This window comes from Trachypithecus francoisi, unplaced genomic scaffold (genome assembly GCF_009764315.1).
Source record: "Trachypithecus francoisi isolate TF-2019V2 unplaced genomic scaffold, Tfra_2.0 Lachesis_group8, whole genome shotgun sequence".
Lineage (NCBI taxonomy): Eukaryota > Metazoa > Chordata > Mammalia > Primates > Cercopithecidae > Trachypithecus > Trachypithecus francoisi.
This window is the reverse complement of record NW_022681473.1, coordinates 66,305,411-66,326,399: the sequence shown is the minus strand read 5'-3', so window position 1 is coordinate 66,326,399 and position 20,989 is coordinate 66,305,411. Positions and strand designations below refer to the sequence as shown.

Sequence of the window (20,989 nt, the reverse complement as noted above, 5' to 3'; positions counted from 1 at the left end):
TTACCCATTGTGCAGAAGAGAAGTCCGAGGCTGCTTCTCTCCTGCCTGCAGGTCATGTGGCTGCCTAGCAGGCAGAGGCCCCTGGTGCGGAAGGTGGCTCCCGGCTTCCAGCAGACATCAGGCTCCAAGGAGGCGGTCACCAGCCTGCGGAGAGGCCACATCCAACGGCTCAACCTGCGCTACACTCAGGTGTCCCGCCAGGAGCTCAGGTGCCTGCCCTGACCCAGGCTTCTCCAGGAGACGGTGGGACTGAGTCTCTCTCAGTCCTGCCACCACCACCCCACAAAACACACACACAGTTGGGCAGAGGGATGGGCACACAGAGGAATCGGGCACACATGGTTCAAAGACGACAGGGTGTGTCGGGCAGACCCGGGCTTGTCCCCGAGCTTGGCCCTCTGCAGCCGACGTTCCTTCCCCCGGGCATGGCTGTGAAGTGGTGAAGAGGACATGCTTTACCAGCCCTCACACTGGGCCCGGAGCTGCCAGAGTCCACATGCTGACCCGCCTCTCCCCTGCCTCACAGGGACTACGCGTCCTGGAACCTTAGTGTGAACCTCTACACAGTCAACGCACCGTGGCTCTTCTCCCTGCTGTGGTGTGCGGGGGTCCCATCCGTCACCTCTGACAACTCCCACACCCTGTCCCAGGTGCCTTCCCCCCTCTGGATCATGGTGAGTTGGGGGGCAGAGGGCACCTGGGGGGCAGTGCTGGAGCTGCCTATGGCCTGCCCTGGCCACTCAGCAAGCTCTGTGCTTGGGGCTGTCCCTGGGAGGTCTCTGGCGTGGTGGGGAGTCTGTGGTGGGGGTGCAGGCTTGAGGCATGAGGATTTCATGGCATCTGGGATCTGCACTAAGGTGTTGGGAGGACCCTGGGCCTGATCCACAGGGAGAAAAGCATCACTAAGGGCTCTAGAGAAGTAAAGAGCTGCTTGGGTTTCTTTGGTTTGGAGGGTAACAACAGGACAGGAATAGGAAGCACTGACCAGGCACGGGGCTCACGCCTGTAATCCCAGCATTTTGGGAAGCAGAGGCAGGATGATAACTGGAGCCCGGGAGTAGAAGACTAGCCTGGGCAACATAGTGAGACCCTGTCTCTACAAAATAATAATAATAATTTGCTGGCCATGGTGGCACACGCCTGTAGTCCCAGCTATTTGGTAGGCTGCAGTGGGAGGATTGCTTGAGCCCAGAAGTCGAGGCTGCAGTGAGCTGTGATCACTCTAGCCTGGGTGACAAAGTGAGACCCTGTCTCAAAAAATAAAAATAAAAAAGAATAGGAAACATTAAAATTTGCTCAGAGAATAGCAAGTAAAACAATATTTTAGCTGGTTGACTGTACACCTGCAGATAGGTGGTGGCTCCACTGCTACCTCCCTGAGCATGCAGAAGGCAGATGGAGGGTATCCTTATGCCTGAGAGAATACAGTGCCAATGAATCAGACCTAAGATGTGGATGGTTCTGTGGGAGAGGAGGGTGAAGGGAAGGCAACCTGGGGAAAGGGGCAAGACTGATGGGATGAGAGTCAGGAGGGAGGGAGGAGCAGAGTCACTGTCTTTCAGTATCTGGCTCCTGCTTTGAGGCCCCTGGACACACAGACCCTGCAGGCCTAGCACATGCCCCCTCTGCCCTTAGCACCATACAGTCCCCTCCTACTCTGAGAGTGCACACGTGTACACACACGCCCCGGCCCCCAGGCCCATAGAGCCCAGAGCCCACACCTGCAAAATGTAATCTTCAGCCCCCAGACCCCCTCAGAGTCCTCCCTTGCCCTTCCCCAATGGCCGTGTGGGGTCCTCTGGTCCACGGACCCTCAGTCTGGAGCCTCAGTCTGGACTGGCCGTGACTGGAAGTTGGCCTCGGGCCGTCTGTCCACAGCCCCCGGACGAGTACTGTCTCATGTGGGTCACTGCCGACCTGGTCTCCTTCACCCTCATCGTGGGCATCTTCGTGCTCCAGAAGTGAGTAGGATCTGACCACTTCCGTGGCCATCCCTGCCCTACAGCAGGCCCAGCCCCTACCCCAGCCAGGTGAACCTGCTCCTGAGCCCTGGGCCCTCAGCCAGGAGCGGGCCTGACCAGGGGAGAAGGAAGGACCCTGGTGGCCCCATCCTGCCTCAGACAGAGGCTGGGTGGCTTCTGGAATGAACATGCAGCTGGGAGCCCAGAGCCAAGCTTCGCCTTGAGTGGCTGTGTGGGCTTAGGTGAATTTCAGTTCCTCTCCAGGCTGGCCTGCTCATCCGTTAGCCAGGGCATGGGTTCCCACCAGCCCTCAGCAAGATAGCTGGGGTGTGCTCAAAGTGGGGAGGTGTGGTTGGTCCCAGGGAGGGTCTAGGGCCAGCCCGGGGCCCCCACCCAGCCAGGAACCAAGGGTCTGGGATTTTATTCTTTACTGACGTTCTCTCTCTGTCCCATCCTGCTCTGATCGGCGCATGTCCCTCCTCTCTCCCCCTCCCCCTCTCTTTGCTGCACTCTGGCATCTCACAGCTATCACTTGATCAGGTAATTCTGGTGTGGTCTTCCTCCTCCTCCTGTTCCTCTTTCTCCCTCTTGCCGTCCCCTTCTCCAGTTCTGTCTAAAAACCCGCCGTGCACCAAACCCTGTGCCTGGGTCACCTCGCAGACACCGCCCTTGCCTGAAGCCTCCCTTACCCCTGCAATCCTCTTTTCTGCTCCTGCCGTCCCACTGCCGTGTGTGTCCCTCTGCTCCCTGTTCCCACGGCCGTTTCTGCAGGTGGGGACCAGTGTTTCCTTGACAGCTTCCTGACCTGGCCTCTCTGTGTACCAAAGTGTCTCCCTCTGGAGGAGGGGACCCTACCTGGGCACCGCCATCCCCCTGCCTCTGGCACTCACCGGGGTCTTCACCACTTGTCCAGGGCAGACCTTACCAAGTTTCTGCCTCTCTCTTCCCATCTTCTCCCTCCCTGGCTCTGCCTCTCCCACTGTTCACGCTTCCTGTTTACCTTTCTCTGCCTCTCCCATCTCTTTCTCTCTCTTCGTTACATTCTATCTGTGACACCCATCCCTGCTTTGCTCCCCCCACACACAGCCTTTTCCTTGTTCCCCCGAGAGGACCCCACAGTGGCTGAGCTTCCTGTTCTGGATGTAGCTGGCCAAGAGACCCTGGCCTGACACTGTCCTGGGTTTTGACGTGGATTTCCAGGATGAGACCTAGAGCCAGGGACCCAAGTCTCCCTCCCTCTAGTGCCTTAGCCCCTTCTGGGTCAGGCAGCTTCACCAACCAGCTTCTAGGAGGAGACGCTGTCCCTGGCTATGGGACACTCCCTGAGTCATTCCTCTGTCCGCCCAGTTGACCAGCATCCACACACACCGGCTGCTGGTGCTGGTGCTGTGTCTGCAGCAGGAGTTGGGCCTTCTCACGGGGAGCCGAGCGTGTCGGGGAGGCTGCCCCATGGTGATTCAGCCGCTGGCACAGACATGCTGGGTTTGCTCAGACACAGCCAGGGCAGTGTCATTGTCTCCTGGGGATCAGAAGAGGCCTGATGGAGGAAGGGACCCTGGGGGACAAAGGCCAGGGGAGGATACCATTTCCCTGCAGGCCTTATTCTTCCATTCATTCGCTCAACAAGTACAGGTCAGGCTCCCAGGACACGGCAGGTGATGGTGCTGGGGCACAGCGATGAACAGGGAGAGATTTGCTCACTGCCCTCAACAATGCATAGGGCAACCAGCCTCGCCAGGGTGTCTGTGCCACCCCCCGCCTCCTGCTTTCCCCTTGTCTGCCTGCCCTTTTCATCATCCATCCACCTGTCCATCTGTCTGTCCGCTTCTGCTGCGCTGACCCCATCTAGTAACTCACAATTGGTTTCTTGTGGAGTCTTGACTCCCTCCATCCCCCAAGCAGGGTTCAGTCCCTGAGACAGTTGGGTTCTTGTTCCCAAGCTGATCACCCACTCCTCTTGGTGGGGACAGGGGTGAGAGTTCAGTGATCCTTCTGCCTAGATCCCAGGAAAGGTCTAAGTTCAGAGGTCAGGAACCTGGGGCTAGTTCAGAGGAATGACAATAGTGAAGACAGTGGCCTGGGCTGGGCACAGAAACATGAGTCCTTTCCACTTAGTGCCTGGTCCCTGTCTGCCCTGTGCATGCTCCACCTCCCAGCCCACTCTTGAGTAATTTTACCCCTACCTTGCACCTGTCTCAGCCATCAAGGGGATTCATGCTGTGACCTCCCTCCCCAATAGGACTGTCAGGACAGAGCAGCAGCTGGCCCCACTCCAAGTCACTCTAACCCCCTTGCCTTGGGAACCTGTGTAGACCAGCTCTGGGCAAAGCCCCCTACCACCTGGCCCCGCCCCCCTGCTTTCCTTCCCTCCCTCTCAGGGTGTCTCCCCAATAGCTTCGCTTCGCCTGGTCATGGTGGTAGAGTTGTAAGAGACATCAGCTGGACTCCCTGAGATTGGTGTGTGCCCCAGCTTAGGTCAACAGAGTCATGCCTACTAAGCTCCTCCTGTTCCCAAATCCGTCCCATTCAAAGAGAGCCAGGTGTATTACTGGGGACACCTGAGACAGAACTAACCAACTCTAGTCCTGGGCCAGGGCTGCTGACTGACGGCTCTGGAGGTAAAAGGGAGGCCGGGGAGCCCTGGCCGAGAGTCAGTAGGCTCTGATTTGAGCCCCAACTCTGCTCTCTCTCTGGATTTATTTCCCCCTTATACGGTGGGACAAGAGTCCTGCTGGTCTCTCAGGCCACATCCAGAGAGGCTCTGGAAGTAGGCAGGGTCCCTGCTCCAAGGGAGGAGTGAGGAGGGACCTGATGCCCACGGGGCCGTCTCTGCAGGTGGCGCCTGGGTGGCATACGAAGCTACAACCCTGAGCAGATCATGCTGAGCGCTGCAGTGCGCCGGACCAGCCGGGATGTCAGCATCATGAAGGAGAAGCTCATTTTCTCAGGTACACAGCCCTGCAGACAGGTGGAGGCAGGCCCTGGGCCCAGCTTTCTGCACCTCCACATGCAAACAGATGTGTATGCGAACACATTCACGTGTGGCACATACAGGTAGGGACAAGGGCACAGATATACATAAACCCACCGGGATTATACCCACACACATACAAAGGCATAAGTACATGTGTGAAAACACACCCCCCCACACACAGTCATCCACTCTGTCATCCACCATGGCTCGGTGTCAGTGCCATGGTTGGTGGGCAGGGGTGGGGTAGGGAGAGGAGTCTGTTTTGAAGGCCCGTCCCCCTTTGCCTGATTCATACTTGGATCCTACAATATTGGCCTCACCCTTGCTCTTTGCCAGTCCCTGTCAACATTCCCAGTCTGATGGAAGCAGCAGCTACGTAAGCAGAGGCATGGAAAGTCAAGTTCCTGCGATGGGAGTGCTGTGGGGGGGGGCGTGGTCAGGGCTGCCTGGGCAGTGAGGAATGCTTTGGGTGCCTGACACACTGAGATGGGGAGGATGCAGAGCAGGTACCTGGGTAATGGCTTCAAGTTGAGGGCCGAGCAAGCTGAGGGAAGCAAGGGCATTCCAGGTGGGCACGGCATGTGCGCAGAGGTGGCCAGGGAGCACTGCTTGCCTGGGCACCAAGAATGAAGTGTCCCTCTATTGGGCCGAACTCCACTCAGCAGAGCTTTCTTGAGCCTTAGATCCGTGCCCAGCACTCTACCAGGCCCTGGGGACATAGATGCCCAGAACCCACCCTGGTCCTTGAGGTGTTTTGGGGGCCCCAGGCAGCAACCATACAGAATGTGGCCAGGGCAGAGGGAAGCAGGGGCTGGGGTTGCCATGAGGAGGCCCGAACCCGGCCCAGGGCTCTGATGAGGCTCCCAGGAGGCTGAGTGACAGATGAGAAGACTTGAGCCAGACTGTAGGAAAAGGAGGTGGTGTTGGGGCAGCCACTCCTAAGAGAGGGGCCAACACACGCAAAGGCCCTGAGGAGAGTGGACACATGGGTGCCAAGCTCAGGGACACAGGTGGTTTTCTGTGACTGCAAAGTGGAGTCCCAGGGGACAACAGATGAAGGTGAAGCTAGAGTGCTCAGCAGATACCAAAGGGGCCTTGAGTGCCAGGCTCAATGTCGACCTGAGCCCAGTGGTTTCATCAGCCTCCAAGTGCCCAGCTGGGTGGTACAGCCTTCCCGCCCCATCTGTCACCCATCCTCATGACTGCCTCCTCCCTGACTCACATTCTGTCTCCCTCTGGCCCAGCAGAGATCAGCGATGGTGTAGAGATCTCCGATGTGCTCTCCGTATGTTCAGACAACAGTTATGACACATATGCCAACAGCACCGCCACCCCTGTGGGCCCCCGAGGGGGCGGCAGCTGCACCAAGACCCTCACAGAGCGGAGTGGGCGTTAGCTGAAGACATGTCTGTCCCACCTTCTATGACACAGAAGCCAGGGGAGCCTAGAAGAGCTGATGGAAGCGTGTCTGAACTCGGAGTGCTCTCAGGAGCTGGCTCCACAGCCTCCTTGTGGGCTCCAGCCCCTTGTCAGCCGCAGCCTCTCTTGAGGGGGACTCCCGTGTCCCCCTGAGGCCCAGCTGGACCAGGACTCCAGCATCTCAGATGCCCCTGCAGGCCTGGGGCTCCTTCTGGGTGGTGTGGGCCCTAGGGCTTGGGCCCCTCTTCTGAGGCCCTCTCCTATATCCTGACTTGGAAGCTTTGATGGGTCATGGGCCATGCCATGTCCCCTGTGGCAATGGAGGGTGCGGATGCTCACCTGTGCTGTCTGTCCTCCTATCTGTGCCCCGAGGCACCTGAATTCTCTGTTTTTATCCTGCCCCAAGGGACTGGGCCGGGCCTCTACCCAAAGCAACTCTGCTCTTCCTGTCAGTCTCAAAGCACAAGGAGGTTCGGCCCAGGAGGAAGCCAGCTGCAGTGTGGAGACACGTCCTCCTTCCCAATCCGCCTCATGCCACCACCAACCCCCTGTCCCAGGAGCAGACCTGAGCCACATTCCCTAGGAGCAGCTGGAGATGGCCAGAAGAGTGAGCTCAGGGCTACTGGATCCTATGCCGAAGTGTCCAGCAGACCTCAGGGCAGAAGAGTCCCCTAACCCAGGAGTCCACAGACTGATTTAACCTCAGGTTCCCACATCAGTGGCCACAGGGCAGGGCCCACCTGGTAAAAGTGTTCTGGACATGGTCAGGGTGGGTGTGTAGCTAAGTAGGCCTGCACAGAGGGAACCCAAGGGGCTCGGCCAATGTGATTAAAGCTGCCATTTTGATGTGTGTTGTCTCTGAATTGCCAGCAGGAGGGTGGGGACAAGTGCACTGGGTCTAGGTTTCAGTTCTGACCCTATGATTTGAGGAGGAACCATTCTCAGGAATGAATGGGAAAGCGGCAGGATGGTGCCTCCCCTTCTCTGGGTCCACCATGGTGCCAGTGGCTGGGAGCCGGTATCCTCACATGGTGGATGGGGAGACAGTCTTGGAGAGGTAAAAGTGACCTCCAAAGGCCACACAGCTTAGAACAGGCCAAGCCAGAATCCCACCCAGAGTCTGACCCCAGCGCATATGTATGTCTCCCGTAAGCTAGGAATGACACGCAGAGGGGGAGGGCTCCTGGGTCCAATGTAGGGCTGGGAGTGGGACTGGCAGGTGCCCTCACAGCCACATGAAGGCATTCTGAGCCTCCCGGCTATGTTGGGACAGGCCTTCAGCACAGGGAGGCCTCTTCCTCATGTGAGGAGTTTGGCTTTGACTTCTCCGAGCTTTGGACCTGCCTGAGGAGGGCCCATGCCCATGCCCAGGACTGGGGGCACCTGGGCTGAAAGCCAAAGTACAGCCCTGGGACCACAGGTGTCCTTTCCTTCCAGTCCTTGGGACTTCTGCTGTCTGTGAGCAGGAGTCAGTGGTGGCGTCTGAGCAGGCCTGTAACTCCCCTCTTTGTCCTGAGAGTCTGCCTGGTCATGGGTGTGTCCTGAGGGAAAAGGGGGAAGCTGAGCCCCAGCTCCAGCCTGCATCAAATTAACTCCATGCTTCCTGGGAGCCAAGGGACGTGTCTCTTCCAAACAGGAATCTTCTGGATATAATTCTTGGGGTCTAGGAGATTCTGGCATGCAAATGTTGGAAGCTCCACCGGGCCCCCACAGTAGCCTTGAGGAGCGGCCCTCCTGCCCCTGCTACTGAATGTCTGGCAGGTGCTCCTCTTCTTGGGGCAGAGGTCAGCTCCCGCCTCTCCCTGGGCTCAAGGGAGTGAGACTCAGAGCCACTGTGCCCCCCACCCCACACATGCTTAGTCACATTGGCATCTACATGGTCACACAGCCACATGTCCACACGCAGCCCAGTGCTACACAGTCACTTCATTCCACGTACTTCCACAATCACGCATAGTCACCCTGGAACCTACATGCCCACAACTGCACGATGACACCCCTCCCACACCCCAACTCCAGCACCATACACCTTCAAACCCTTGTCCTCATTCAGGAACAAGGCCAGCACCAGGTCACCCCCAAACCCAGGCACAAATCCAAATCCAAATCCAAATCCTGGAGTTGCACACACAGTCAATCCACTCTTATGCCCCTTCTTTCTTTCCCTCCCTCCCAGGGCTAGTCCAAGAGTAGAACAAAAGCCCAGCATCCCCCTCCCCACTTGCTTCTCCCTTCCTCTCCCTCCCCCTCCCTCCTGGCGTCCAGCCCCTTTGTCCTCCTGCAGCTGAGCCCGAGCAAACAGCGAACGGGGGTCTGGGCAGAGCAGCACGAACATTGGAGCTTGGGCTGCCAGGGGTGTGGGCAGCAGGCACAGGCGGGAGTGATACCTGTGAGAGCAGCAGCTGCGGAGCACTTGGGAGAGGGTGTGGCCAGGTAAGCGCCAGGTGCATGGGGCAAGGCTTAGGCTGCAGGGCTGCCCCAGCTGCGTGGTGTCCACAAGTCTGAGATGGGGAGGATGCGGAGGAGGTGCTTGGGTAATGGTTTCAAGTGGATGTGGGTGTAAAAAAGAGTGACGGTGGCGTGTCTGAGTCAGCTTCTATAGGCTGGGCCCTTCAGTCTGCATCATGACCCCTGGCTTGAAGTGCCTAGACTCAGCCAAGAAGGGAGGATACTCATTGAGCCCTACCTGGGAATTTTTACCTTCCGTGTTCCAACTGGGTGTCCTTTGACCCCCAGACTTGGGATCCCAGAGTGAATGCTGGATCTGATGTCACTGTGTGTCCAGAGCGCCCAGTGCAGTAGATAGTAAAACGAAAAAGTACTGACACACTTCCTAGGAGGGAACTCTTTCTCCCCCAGGGAGCTGCTTGTGCTGTGGGACACCTTTGCAAGAAGTCCATCCTTATGCTAATGGGACCGGCCCTCTTGGGTTTCAACTCAGAGTGTAGTTGCTTTCTGGGCTAGTGGAGACAGACTGGTTGCAGCATGCTGTGATGACCGGTCTCACTTCCCTCCACCTCCTGGCTGCTCCTTGGGACACACCCCCACCCTGGCAAGTGTGGCATGCAAACCCTGGAGCCAGGTAGATTCAGGATCCAGTCTCTCCACTTGGGCAAAAGTAGTTAACTTTCTTGCCCACCAGGGAGCTCATTTCTCACGATGCTGACCAGGGGATCCACCGCCCGGGATGACCAGGGCATGAAAGCCAGACTGACACTGGGCAGGATCTGACCTCCAGAAGCAGCAGAGCAGCTGGGAGCAGAAGGATGGAAGGAGAGGCAGGGTGCAGAGGGTGGACCTGAGCCCCCTAGAGTAAGCTGATGGAAAGGAGTGAACTCCCTGTCCCTGGAGGTGTGCAAGTAGAGGCTGTGTGTTCATAATGGCCAAATCATAACCAGCATGGCCCAGCCCCTCAGTCTGCAGAGCGCCTTCACAAACACCCCTCTGCTGAGCCTCGCCTCAAACCTCTGAAGGGCAGGTGTCCTGTGTGTGCTTGTTTCCCTTATGACAAACTAAAGGGGCAGGGGTGGGCTAAAGAAACTTCTCAGGTTGTGAGAATGAAATTAAATTATGTCTATAAAAGTAACTGGCACACACAGTGTCCTCCCTTCCTCTCAAGTAAAAACAATACAGGGAAACACCCATGTAGCTTGTACTGTGCACCAGCACTTTTCATAAAGCCCATGTAATAGTCATGAAGCCACAGCCCTGTGAGGTAGGGATCCCATTTCAGATGAGATAACTGAGGCCAGGACCGGCAGGTGAGAGGAGTGACTTGCCCCCGGCCACACCATGAGCCAGTGGCAGGGACTGGGTTAGTTTGTTCCTAGAGTGCTTTCCACTTCCAGACGGTGCTACCTGGAGAACACCAAGAGAACTCACTAGAGAGAGGGCCAGCTTCCCTCAGCCTGGGCTCTAACCTTTCACCCTCTCAGAATTCGCCCATCCTTCTCAGCTGGAAGATTCCCCTCAAGGACGCCCTCCCTGACGCCCCTCCACCTGGGTCCAGCGCCCCTTCTATGAACTCTCCTAACACCCGGTGCCTCCCCATGGCACCCCTGCCAGACTGGGAGCTCCGGGCACACCGAAACTATGGTTGTCTTGCTCACTGCCTGGCACAGAAAAGACTCCCAATAAATACTTGAATCTGTTTGCGCGAATGCTGTGTGTATGATGCTGTCTATCGGGGGAATGCTCAGGGTGTGGTCGGTGCTCAGCACCTACCGGAGATGGGTAGGAGACAGGCAGGATTGAGCAGAGGACGGTCGAGTTATTGTACCCTCTCTCTCCTGCACACGCACACACTGGGTCTCTGTGGGGCGGCCTTAGTCCCTTGACCCAGGACTTCAACTCCTGTCACGGGACCCTCCTTACACAGATATATTTCCAGGTTCCAGTAACTTCCCTGCTCCCCTGCTTCAGACCCCGGGGCGGCCAAGGCGCCTTGCTATTAGTAGCCTGGGGAACAGCCCTCCCCTGCTGGAGTCCCTAACGCCGACTCCGCTGTTGAAAATAGTTCCTTTATTAGACCCTCCTCCGATTATCCTATTTGAGAGCGTGCCATCTGTCTCCTGCAGATATCAATAGGAAAACGCGTAGCGAGTTTGAAGAACCGAAAGGGGCACTGAGTGTCTGAGTGGGTAGGCAGGGCAGAATGTCGTGCTGGTGAGGCGGGGCTGGGGCACTGTAGCCATAAGGAACCTGAACGGAGGGAACAGTCGCTGAACAAATGGTCAAGGGAGGAAATAAACGGATGAGGGCGGTCGACTCTCCCGGGCTCAGCCAGGTGACTTCCCCGACGCTGTTTGTGTTCTCTCCCCGGCAGGATGCGGCAAGGCCCTGGGCCGGAGGAGTCGGAGCCGGGCTGCGAGGTGACGTGCGCGGGCCCGTGCCACGCGCACCGCGTGCTGCAGACCCTGAACACGTACCGGCGGAGCGGTACCCTCACCGACGTGGTGCTGCGCGCCGGCGGCCGCGACTTTCCATGCCACCGCGCGGCGCTCAGCGCGGGCAGCGCCTACTTTCACAGCTTGTTCGCGGCCGGGCGGCCCGAGCGCGGCCCGGCAGTGGTGCCGGTAGCTCCCGAGGCGCCAGGCACAAGCCCGGCCGGGGCGGCGGCGGCGCTGGCCGTGGTGCTCGACTACGTGTACGGAGCGGGCGTGCGGCTGCGGGAGGAAGACGAGGCGGCGGCCGTGCTAGCGCTGGCGGAGCGGCTGGGCGTGGCAGGCCTGCGCGAGGCCTGCGTACGCTTCCTCGAGGGCAGCCTGCGCGCCGCCAACAGCCTAGCGCTGCGCCGCCTGGCCGCCGCCTTCTCGCTGGCTCCGCTGGCCGAGCGCTGCGGCCGCGTTGTGCGCCAGGCCTTCGCCGAGGTGGCGCGCCACGCCGACTTCCTGGAGCTGGCGCCCGACGAGGTGGCGGCGCTGCTGGCGGACCCTGCGCTGGGCGTGGCGCGCGAGGAGGCTGTGTTTGAGGCGGCCATGCGCTGGGTGCGCCACGACGCGCCGGCCCGCCGCGGGCAGCTGCGACGCCTGCTGGAGCACGTGCGCCTGCCGCTACTGGCGCCCGCTTACTTCCTGGAGAAGGTGGAGGCGGACGAGCTGCTGCAGGCCTGCGGCGAGTGCCGCCCGCTGCTGCTGGAGGCCCGCGCCTGCTTCATCCTGGGCCGCGAGGCCGGTGCGCTGCGGACCCGGCCGCGGAGGTATGGCCGCCGTCCCCTAGCCTCCCGCCCTCCGTTCTTCCCACCTTCTTCCACCGCCCATTCATTCCTTCATCATCATTTAGTACTGCCTCTTAATGATATGCAGACATTCGTTAAACATTTTAGAGGCTCGGTGCCCATAATTCTGCCCTTGAAGAGTTAACAAGCCAGTGAGGGAGATGCAGAGACCCCACCCCTGCGCACACTGTTTCTTTCGCCCATGCAACCGTAATTCCGAGTACTTACTACTCTACGCAAGTTCTGTGCAGGGTGCCTGGGTGTGGAAGTGATTTGAAAACACTGTTTGCCCTCTGGGAGCTCTCAGTCTAATGAGGGATAGAAATAGGCAGGAGCATGGGGAAAGGGTGAAAGCGGCCTGCCCCACCCCTGGAAAGCCAGAATGAGAGGCTCTGAGCAGAGTAGCCCTTAATCATGCCTCCAGAGACTACACTATCTCTAACACTAAGCACAGGGCCTGGGACAGAGATCCTCAAATGTGTGCCAAAGGAATTAGAAAACCAGTGGCTAAAGGGTATGGTAATTCTGGTGGGGTCAGATGCTTGAGGGGTCAATGAGAGGGAAGAATGATTGGCTGAAAGGGCGAGTTATACGGCTTAATGGAATTAAAGATGAGGGGATGTCATAGGAGGAGGGAGGCAGCAGAATCAGCGGTTGGAGGTGAGAAAAGAGTGTTGAAGATGAGTTAGCGACAGACAAACCTGGGCTTGAATTCCAGCTCGTCATGACGTTTGATGGCTGCATGACTTTGGGCACGCCATGGTATGTGAGCCTCAGTTTCCTCCCGTGTGAAAGGGGTAATAATCCCTACTAATAGAATTGCCATACGGATTAAACGAGGTTGTTTTTCTAGGTGAGGGCAAGGGCTCTGTAAAGATTGTTTGTTTTTTTTGTGGGGCCGGGCGCGGTGGCTCAAGCCTGTAATCCCAGCACTTTGGGAGGCCGAGACGGGCGGATCACGAGGTCAGGAGATCGAGACCATCCTGGCTAACACGGTGAAACCCCATCTCTACTAAAAATACAAAAACTAGCCGGCGAAGTGGCGGGCGCCTGTAGTCCCAGCTACTCGGGAGGCTGAGGCAGGAGAATGGCGTGAACCCGGGAGGCGGAGCTTGCAGTGAGCTGAGATCCGGCCACTGCACTCCAGTCCGGGCGACAGAGCGAGACTCTGCCTCAAAAAAAAAAGATTGTTTGTTTTTTTTTCTGTAGTTTAGCGGTCAGCAGAATGCGGTAAGAATGAGCGATTCTCTTCCCAATACCCACAGGGAAAGTTGGAAGTGGCAGAGTCTAGCGGGAGTGGGGCCGGGGGTCGGGTGGGCGGGGGTGATGACAAAAGCGCATGAAAGGGCAGCGGGACCGTGCAGTGTGGTCGAGAGGGTAAGAGAGGGCCGAACTTGGGTGCGGCCCAACAGGCAGGCACTGGGCTTATCCGCACCCCAGATTCATGGACCTAGCTGAAGTGATCGTGGTCATCGGCGGTTGCGACCGCAAAGGTCTCCTGAAGCTGCCCTTCGCCGATGCCTACCACCCAGAGAGCCAGCGGTGGACCCCACTGCCCAGCCTGCCCGGCTACACTCGCTCAGAATTCGCCGCCTGTGCTCTCCGCAATGACGTCTACGTCTCCGGTGAGGGCGGAGCCGCAACGGGAGCTCACACGGGATTGGCTAGTAGCCTCCGCATTCTGCCCCCTTTGCTTTTTCCTCCAATTGGGAGAGGGGGGCGGGATGTGTTCTGATAACTTACAGTTATTGGCTGAAGTGAGCAGAGCTAACTACGGGTGTGACCCCCCCCCCCGCCGTTATTCAGCAATGTTAACTTCAATTCATATGATTACTTTTTGTTCTGAGCAGGTTTCCTAGGGAATTCAATTCGTATTAGTATTAATAATCACTTCATCTAGCCTACTATGTGCCGAACATTATGCTAAGAAGCTTACATTCGTTATCATTAAATCCCCCTACAATGCTGTTTTACAGATAAGAAAGGATCAGAGAGGCTCAGAATTTCCCCCGTTGTCTCAAAAATGGCAAAGCTAGGAGGAACACACATCTGTTTGATACCAACAAACTGTGTCCTCCCTGAGGCTCAGGCCCTTGAAGACTCAGAGAAGCATAAAACACAGTCCTTGTTCCCCTGGAGTGTCCTGGAGAGGAGAGACTTCAATTTTACTGCCAGGCAGAATGTGATCAGAATTCTGAGTCCCCAGATGATCTGGAATGCCACTAAGGGAATCTAGCCAGGGTTCATAGAAGAGATGATTTTTCAGTTGGACCTTGAAAGTTGGAGGGAACAGTATAGGCAAAGGCACAAGGGCAGGGACATGCAGAAAGGAACCCTGGGGACTCAGGGCTCTGAAGTGCAGGTTGAGTAACACAGGTGAGGCAGGAGTCAGATCATGGAGGCTTTGAGTCTGGGGCTAGGTGGATTGACCTTAATGTTGTAAAGAACTATGGGTGCCTGCAAAGGGTAAGGAGCAGGAGAATAAGCCAGGGAGGCCTCACAGACCATCCAGGCCACAGATTACCACTGGACAATTTATCCAAGTCCACTGATGGTTCTGAGCAACATGTGGGGCCTCTGTTGGGTGCCACTAGGAATAAACAAAGATGGGGGCTACCAAACAGATGTGGCTCTGGTCACAGGCTCAGGCTGAAGGGTGCAGTTAGGGTTGTCCTCAGAGAGGCTCCCATTGAGAGGTGAATCCCTGGCCAAGATCCCCAGGGTGGCCAGACATGGGAAGGGAGAGTCCACGTCCTGCGTCCCCATTGCCTGGCCCCATAGGGCATACCATGTCCTCTAACAGCACCAATGCTGGACCTGGAGCCAGAAGCTCTGGTTCTAGCTCTTACAAAAGGCCATGTAGTCTTCAGCAGGTCATTGTTGGTCTCTAAGCCTCATCTGAGTTTCTTATATGTAAATTGGGTGTAGTATTCCCAACACCTCATGGAGGGATGAGATCAGAAATGAAATTGTGCGGGTGAAGGTGGGAGTGAGGGTTATTGGGTCACCCTCTACCCCTCCTGGCTCCTAGTGCAGCTGGCTCTGCTTTTCCTGGGTCCCCAGTACATTCCAGATGCTTGCCTTGGGTACCCTTTGTACTCTTACCTTTCGTACAGCGGCCCCCTCTTTGCTTCCCTGAGCACAGAGCCTGGCACACCACCAGCACCACCATAAGGCGCCCAGTGAAAACCAGCCACTTCTTCCTGAATCTGTCAGGGCTTCTCCCCTCAAGGGTCATAACTCAAGACATTCTCACCACTTATTTAGAGCACACTGTCTAGGTCACAGGCCCAGAGTCTTACACCAGCTCAAGAAGTCCTCTTGCTGCCTTCCCTTAACCTTTCCTTTGGATCTGGGGGCCCTAGTTTCTAGCTCTTTGCGGGTGCTTGGGATAGCAAGAGAGCCTGTGGGCAACAGCTGCTTCTCTCCCCCTAGGAGGCCACATCAACAGTCATGATGTGTGGATGTTTAGCTCCCATCTGCACACCTGGATCAAGGTAGCCTCTCTGCACAAGGGCAGGTGGAGGCACAAGATGGCAGTTGTGCAGGGACAGGTAGGCACGAGCTGCAGCGGCTGCCCTGGGACCCAAGGTACAGATCTGTGGATGTCCTGGAGGGAGGTTGTCTAAAACCCTCTTTGTAAGAAGGGGTCTGAGGCCCCCCAAAAAAGAGACTTGTCCAAGGTCACATAATAATGGCTGATGTTAATAATAACAATTACTGTAATAGTAACAGCCTGATGGTCAAGGATGTGGGCTCTGGGGCCATAAAATCTAGGTTTGAATCTTGATTGTGCCACTCAAGACTAAAATAATCTGTGGGTCGGGCACAGTGGCTCACACCTGTAATCCCAGCACTTTGGGAGGCTGAGGTGGGCGGATCACAGGTCAGGAGATGGAGACCATCCTGGCTAACACGGTGAAACCCCATCTGTACTAAAACTACAAAAAATTAGCCTAGCGTGGTGGCAGGTGCCTGTAGTCCCAGCTACTCCGGAGGCTGAGGCAGGAGAATGGCGTGAACCCGGAAGGCAGAGCCTGCAGTGAGCCGAGATCATGCTACTGCACTCCAGCCTGGGAGACGAGACTCTGTCTCAAATAAAAAGAATCTCTCAACTATCTTCGTAAGCTACATCCCAAATTCAGAAACAAAAATGCTTCTTAGAATCAATTAAGTGGGATGGTAAAGTCTCAATACCAGCTATATAGCTATTATTATTATTTTTTTTTTAAATTTTTTCTGAGACGGAGTCTCGCTCTGTGGCCCAGGCTGGAATGCAGTGGTGTAATCTTGGCTCACTGCAAGCTCCGCCTCCCAGGTTCACACCACTCTTCTGCCTCAGCCTTCAGAGTAGCTAGGACTACAGGCACCCGCCACCAAGCCGGCTAATTTTTCTTGTATTTTTGGTAGAGACGGGGTTTCACCGTGTTAGCCAGGATGGTCTCTATCTCCTGACCTTGTGATCTGCCCGCCTCGGCCTTCCAAAGTGCTGGGATTACAGGCATGAGCCACCGCGCCCGGCCTAGCTATTATTATTAAGCATCAGCTTGGTGCCAGGTGTTTTACAGCTGTAACCCGCATTCAGTACCCATCCTAAAGAGAGGTCGCATTATCTCCCCTAAATGAGAGGAAACCGGCTCAGGGAGGTACAGCAACTGGGTGGAGGCCACCCAGGTGGTGGCAGCACTGGGCTCCGGGGTCAGTTTGGTCTTGAAGCTGGGTTGGGGACAGGGATAGTTTCCAGCTCAGAGACTGTAAAACTGAAGCGGTGAGGCCGAGGGGCCTAAGGCCCTGGTACCCGGCTCCACGGCCCATGTCCTCACTTGCAGCTGTTCGCGGTGGGTGGTTTCGACGGCCTGAGGCGACTGCACAGCGTAGAGCGCTACGACCCCTTCTCCAACACCTGGGCGGCCGCTGCGCCCCTCCCGGAGGCCGTGAGCTCGGCGGCAGTGGCATCCTGCGCAGGCCAGCTCTTCGTGATCGGGGGCGCCAGGCAGGGCGGTGTCAACACGGACAAGGTGGGCGCGGGCCTCGGGCGCAAGAGGGCGTTGAAGGCTGCGGCAACCACTGTGTGCCAGGCGCAGAGCTGGGCGTTTCCGTGCCCTTGTCTGTTTCCTCACTTAATCCCATCAACAGCCCAGACCAGTCACCTCCATGTTTCAGGGAAGGAAATGAGCAGAAAAATGACCCCAAGGTCACAGTGGGTCAGCAGCACACTGGGACTCAAATGTATGGGCTGGCACCACGTAAGTTTCATACATTTTAAAAATTGAGGGCAAGATAGTTAAAATGCTTTCGTTACATTCCAAAAATAATACATTACTGAAAATTTAGAAAACAGAAAAATAGAAAAAAAAACCCCATAATCCCACCATCCAGGCAGAGCTGCTATTTATATTTTGGTGCATTGCCTTACAGGCTTCCGCTGAATTGATTTTTGTTTTTCTTAACAGTTCTGTTTTCTCACTGTTAGAATTTTGCATTCTGCATTTTATTCTAATTTAGGTATGAGCACTTTCCACGTGATTAGCAACTTTACAGCCATCATTTCAATGTCTGTACTATTCCACTTGGTAGATGAACTAGAGTCTACTCATCTTTTATTGTTGGACATTTAGGCTTTTTGCAAATAAAAATACTTATCATAGCAGTTCCTTTCCTCCCCTGATGGCCTCATAAGCCTGTGGTCCTGGGACTTGACTCTTTCCCAAATTTGGGTGCCCACCCTTCCTTATTCCCTGACCACATTCTTTCAGCAAACCCTCCTGGAGCGGAGTGATGGGGACTCATGGTAGGAGGCCCCATTTAACACCATCCATGCAGCACTGATTTGTTATAGGCTGCTGTGGTGGAAGGGGGGGGGTCTCCAAGGAAACAGTTGAAACAGAGAGTGAGGTGAGCAGGCAACTAAGTACAGAAACTGTTAAGGGCATCAGAAACACCCATGGCCATGTGGACAGCTGTAGAAATAGGGCTGCAAGACACCTCAGCTGGAATCGTATGACCTGAGAGCACCTGGAAAAAAGCGAGTTGACAGTGTATGCAGCCAGGAACACATCCCTGTGGGGGGGTCTGCTATGAGAACCCTCTATAACCCTAAAGCAGACGGTACCTCTTCTAGCTTGGTATGATGTGCTCTATGATTAATCTTACATGAGGCGACTGTGTTCTCCATCAAAGGACAGACTGTTCCTGTGTGTGTTGGGGGGTGGGGAGGGGGAACACCAGGGAAGCCTTTAAGGATGGGGTGGCATTTGAGCAGGACCTTGAAAGATGGGGAGGCTTTTGACAAAGGGAGTCCAGAAGCAGAGGACAGAACATATAACTAGATGAAGAGCCCTTGAGGACAGGGACAGTGGATCTCCCCCTACCTCCCAGATGCTTGCTCGGGCCAGGTGTCATCGTTTTGAATGAGTGCCCCCAGGGAGAGAGGTGGCAGCATGTGGGCAGTGGGCCATTTGGGATGGGGCAGTGAGTCTTCATCACCGCTGCTCCCCTTGCCCCTCAGGTGCAGTGCTTTGACCCCAAGGAGGACCGGTGGAGCCTGCGGTCACCAGCACCCTTCTCACAGCGGTGTCTCGAGGCCGTCTCCCTTGAGGACACTATCTATGTCATGGGGGGTCTCATGAGCAAAATCTTCACCTATGATCCAGGCACAGATGTGTGGGGGGAGGCAGCTGTCCTCCCCAGTCCTGTGGTAAGTGGAGGCTTCAAGGCAGGAGAGCAGAACCCACTTCTGAGGCTCTGGATCTTGGAGCTTGTGAATCTTGTGTGACTCCATGCTAGGTGGTTTTATTATACATCGCTCTCTAGCTCTGTCCTCACAGTGATAGTGAACCATGCATTTCACAGATGAGAAGACTGGCCTTAGAGAGGTTCAGCACCTGGCCCAGGCTAACTAGGCCCTGTTAAGGCAGAGTCTAGAACCCTGCAGTCCCAAGTGCTATAGCTTTGAGTGGGGATTTGGTCCAAATGACCCTGTGGTCTCTCCTGCCCTGAAGGCCACTGCTAGTAACCAGTCATAGGGTAAGAGGTAGGGAAGGGAGTTGCCAAATTCTGCTCTAGTGATATCACAGCAGGGACGCCCAAGTCTTGGAAGCTGTGGCCCCTGCAGTTCCTTGCCTCCCCTACCTTCGTCTCCATCCCCTGAAACTCCAGAGATTACACAGGTATGGTTGGACTGGTGGTCTCTGCCAGTTCTGACCTTTGGTGACCTTAAGTGGTGAGAATTCAGGTTTCCCTGAGTCTGCGGTTCTAAGATGGCGGCAGTAGAGATTATTGTTATTGGTGTGCTTACCATATTCCAGGCTCTATATAAAATGCTTTACATGCTTAACTTCCATTAACTGTTAAGGGAACCCTGTGAAGAAGGCACTCTAGTTCTTCTCCCTTTGCAGATGAGGAAACTGAGGTCCAGAGAGGTTAAGTGACTTGCCTAAGGCCATTCACTGAATAAGGGTCAAGCTAGAGCTGGAACTCAGATGATCCATCCTGTTTCCTGCCTCTCTACAATCCAGATTGCCTGTTCACAGTCTGTGGGTCAAGGTCCTATTATCTGGCCTGGCCAGGCAGGGACAGAAGGAGCCCCAGGCTGAACCTGATAGTTAATTGTCTTTCTGTCTGTCCACTCAGGAAAGCTGTGGAGTCACTGTGTGTGATGGGAAAGTCCACATCCTTGGTGGGCGGGATGATCGCGGAGAAAGCACCGATAAGGTCTTCACCTTTGACCCCAGCAGTGGGCAGGTGGAGACCCAGCCATCCCTGCAGCGCTGCACCAGCTCCCACGGCTGTGTCACCATCATCCAGAGCTTGGGCAGGTGACTCAGATTTGGACAGCCTGAGCCAGGAGGCGGAGAGGCACGCGGAGCTCAGGCGCACACTCTGCTCCCTCGTGGCACCTCCACACAAACAGCCCTTCACTTAACGGTCTCTTTTCTTGTAGAAATAAAACCTTGTTGGGTCTGTGTTCCAGCTGCAGTCTGCCCTGACTGAGATGGAATGTCCAATATTTGCTCCCTGTGTTTACTCTTAATGAAGCACTTTTATACCACTGCATTTATACCACTGTGTTTACTCTTGATGAAGCACTTTTATATCTGTTTGGGCTACTATCACAAAACACCTTAGACTGGGTGATTTATAGACAACAGAAGTTTATTTCTCATACTTCTCAAGGCTGGGAAGTGTAAGATCAGGTGGCCAGCAGATCTGGTGTTTGGTGAGGGCTCTCTGCTTCCTAAATAATACTTTCTTGCTGAGTCTCCACATGTGAGAGGGAGGCCAGGCAGCTCCTTCTGACCTCTTCTATAAGGCTCTAATCCCATTCATGAGAATTCCACCCTCATTCCCTAAGCAATTTAATGCCTTCCCAAAGGCCCCACCTCTTACTACGATCGCTTTGGGTATTAGGCTTTGACACATACATTACCTCATTTACTTTCAAAATAGTAGTATGGGCATTTTAAAAAACTATATTTCAGCCGGGTGCGGTGGCTCAAGCCTGTAATCCCAGCACTTTGGGAGGCTAAGACGGGCGGATCACGAGGTCAGGAGATCGAGACCATCCTGGCTAATACGGTGAAACCCCGTCTCTACTAAAAAACACAAAAAACTAGCCGGGCGACGAGGCGGGTGCCTGTAGTCCCAGCTACTCCGGAGGCTGAGGCAGGAAAATGGCGTAAACCCGGGAGGCGGAGCTTGCAGTGAGCTGAGATCCGGCCACTGCACTCCAGCCCGGGTGACAGAGCAAGACTCCATCTCAAAAAAAAAAAAAACTATATTTCATGCATAAAAAATACAATATATATATAAACAGTTAAAGAATAAAAAAATGCCGGGCTCGGTGGCTCAAGCCTGTAATCCCAGCACTTTGGGAGGCCAAGACGGGCGGATCACGAGGTCAGGAGATCGAGACCATCC

At 55.6% G+C, this 20,989-nt stretch overlaps 2 protein-coding genes across 9 annotated transcripts in view; both read left to right on the top strand.

Annotated features, from left to right (window-relative positions):
* GDPD5 (glycerophosphodiester phosphodiesterase domain containing 5) overlaps positions 1-7,200 on the top strand; it is a 90,512-nt gene extending 83,312 nt beyond the window's left edge. For 2 of the 8 annotated variants that reach the window (XM_033206128.1, XM_033206132.1), the window contains 6 exons: positions 52-209; positions 527-674; positions 1,879-1,961; positions 2,487-2,501; positions 4,797-4,909; positions 6,180-7,200. In XM_033206128.1, coding sequence (XP_033062019.1) covers positions 52-209; positions 527-674; positions 1,879-1,961; positions 2,487-2,501; positions 4,797-4,909; positions 6,180-6,331 — 669 coding nt within the window. In that variant the 3' untranslated portion in view covers positions 6,332-7,200. The remainder of the gene's footprint in view (positions 1-51; positions 210-526; positions 675-1,878; positions 1,962-2,486; positions 2,502-4,796; positions 4,910-6,179) is intronic. The other 6 variants (XM_033206129.1, XM_033206133.1, XM_033206135.1 and 3 more) reach the window with 3 other exon arrangements.
* A 3,980-nt stretch (positions 7,201-11,180) lies between these two features.
* KLHL35 (kelch like family member 35) lies at positions 11,181-20,073 on the top strand. Its single transcript, XM_033206127.1, has 6 exons — positions 11,181-12,052; positions 13,511-13,695; positions 15,506-15,624; positions 16,900-17,088; positions 18,579-18,767; positions 19,703-20,073. Exons 1-6 carry the CDS (start codon positions 11,181-11,183, stop codon positions 19,889-19,891), a joined length of 1,743 nt encoding a protein of 580 aa, XP_033062018.1. The 3' UTR covers positions 19,892-20,073.
* Positions 20,074-20,989: the final 916 nt, after the last annotated feature.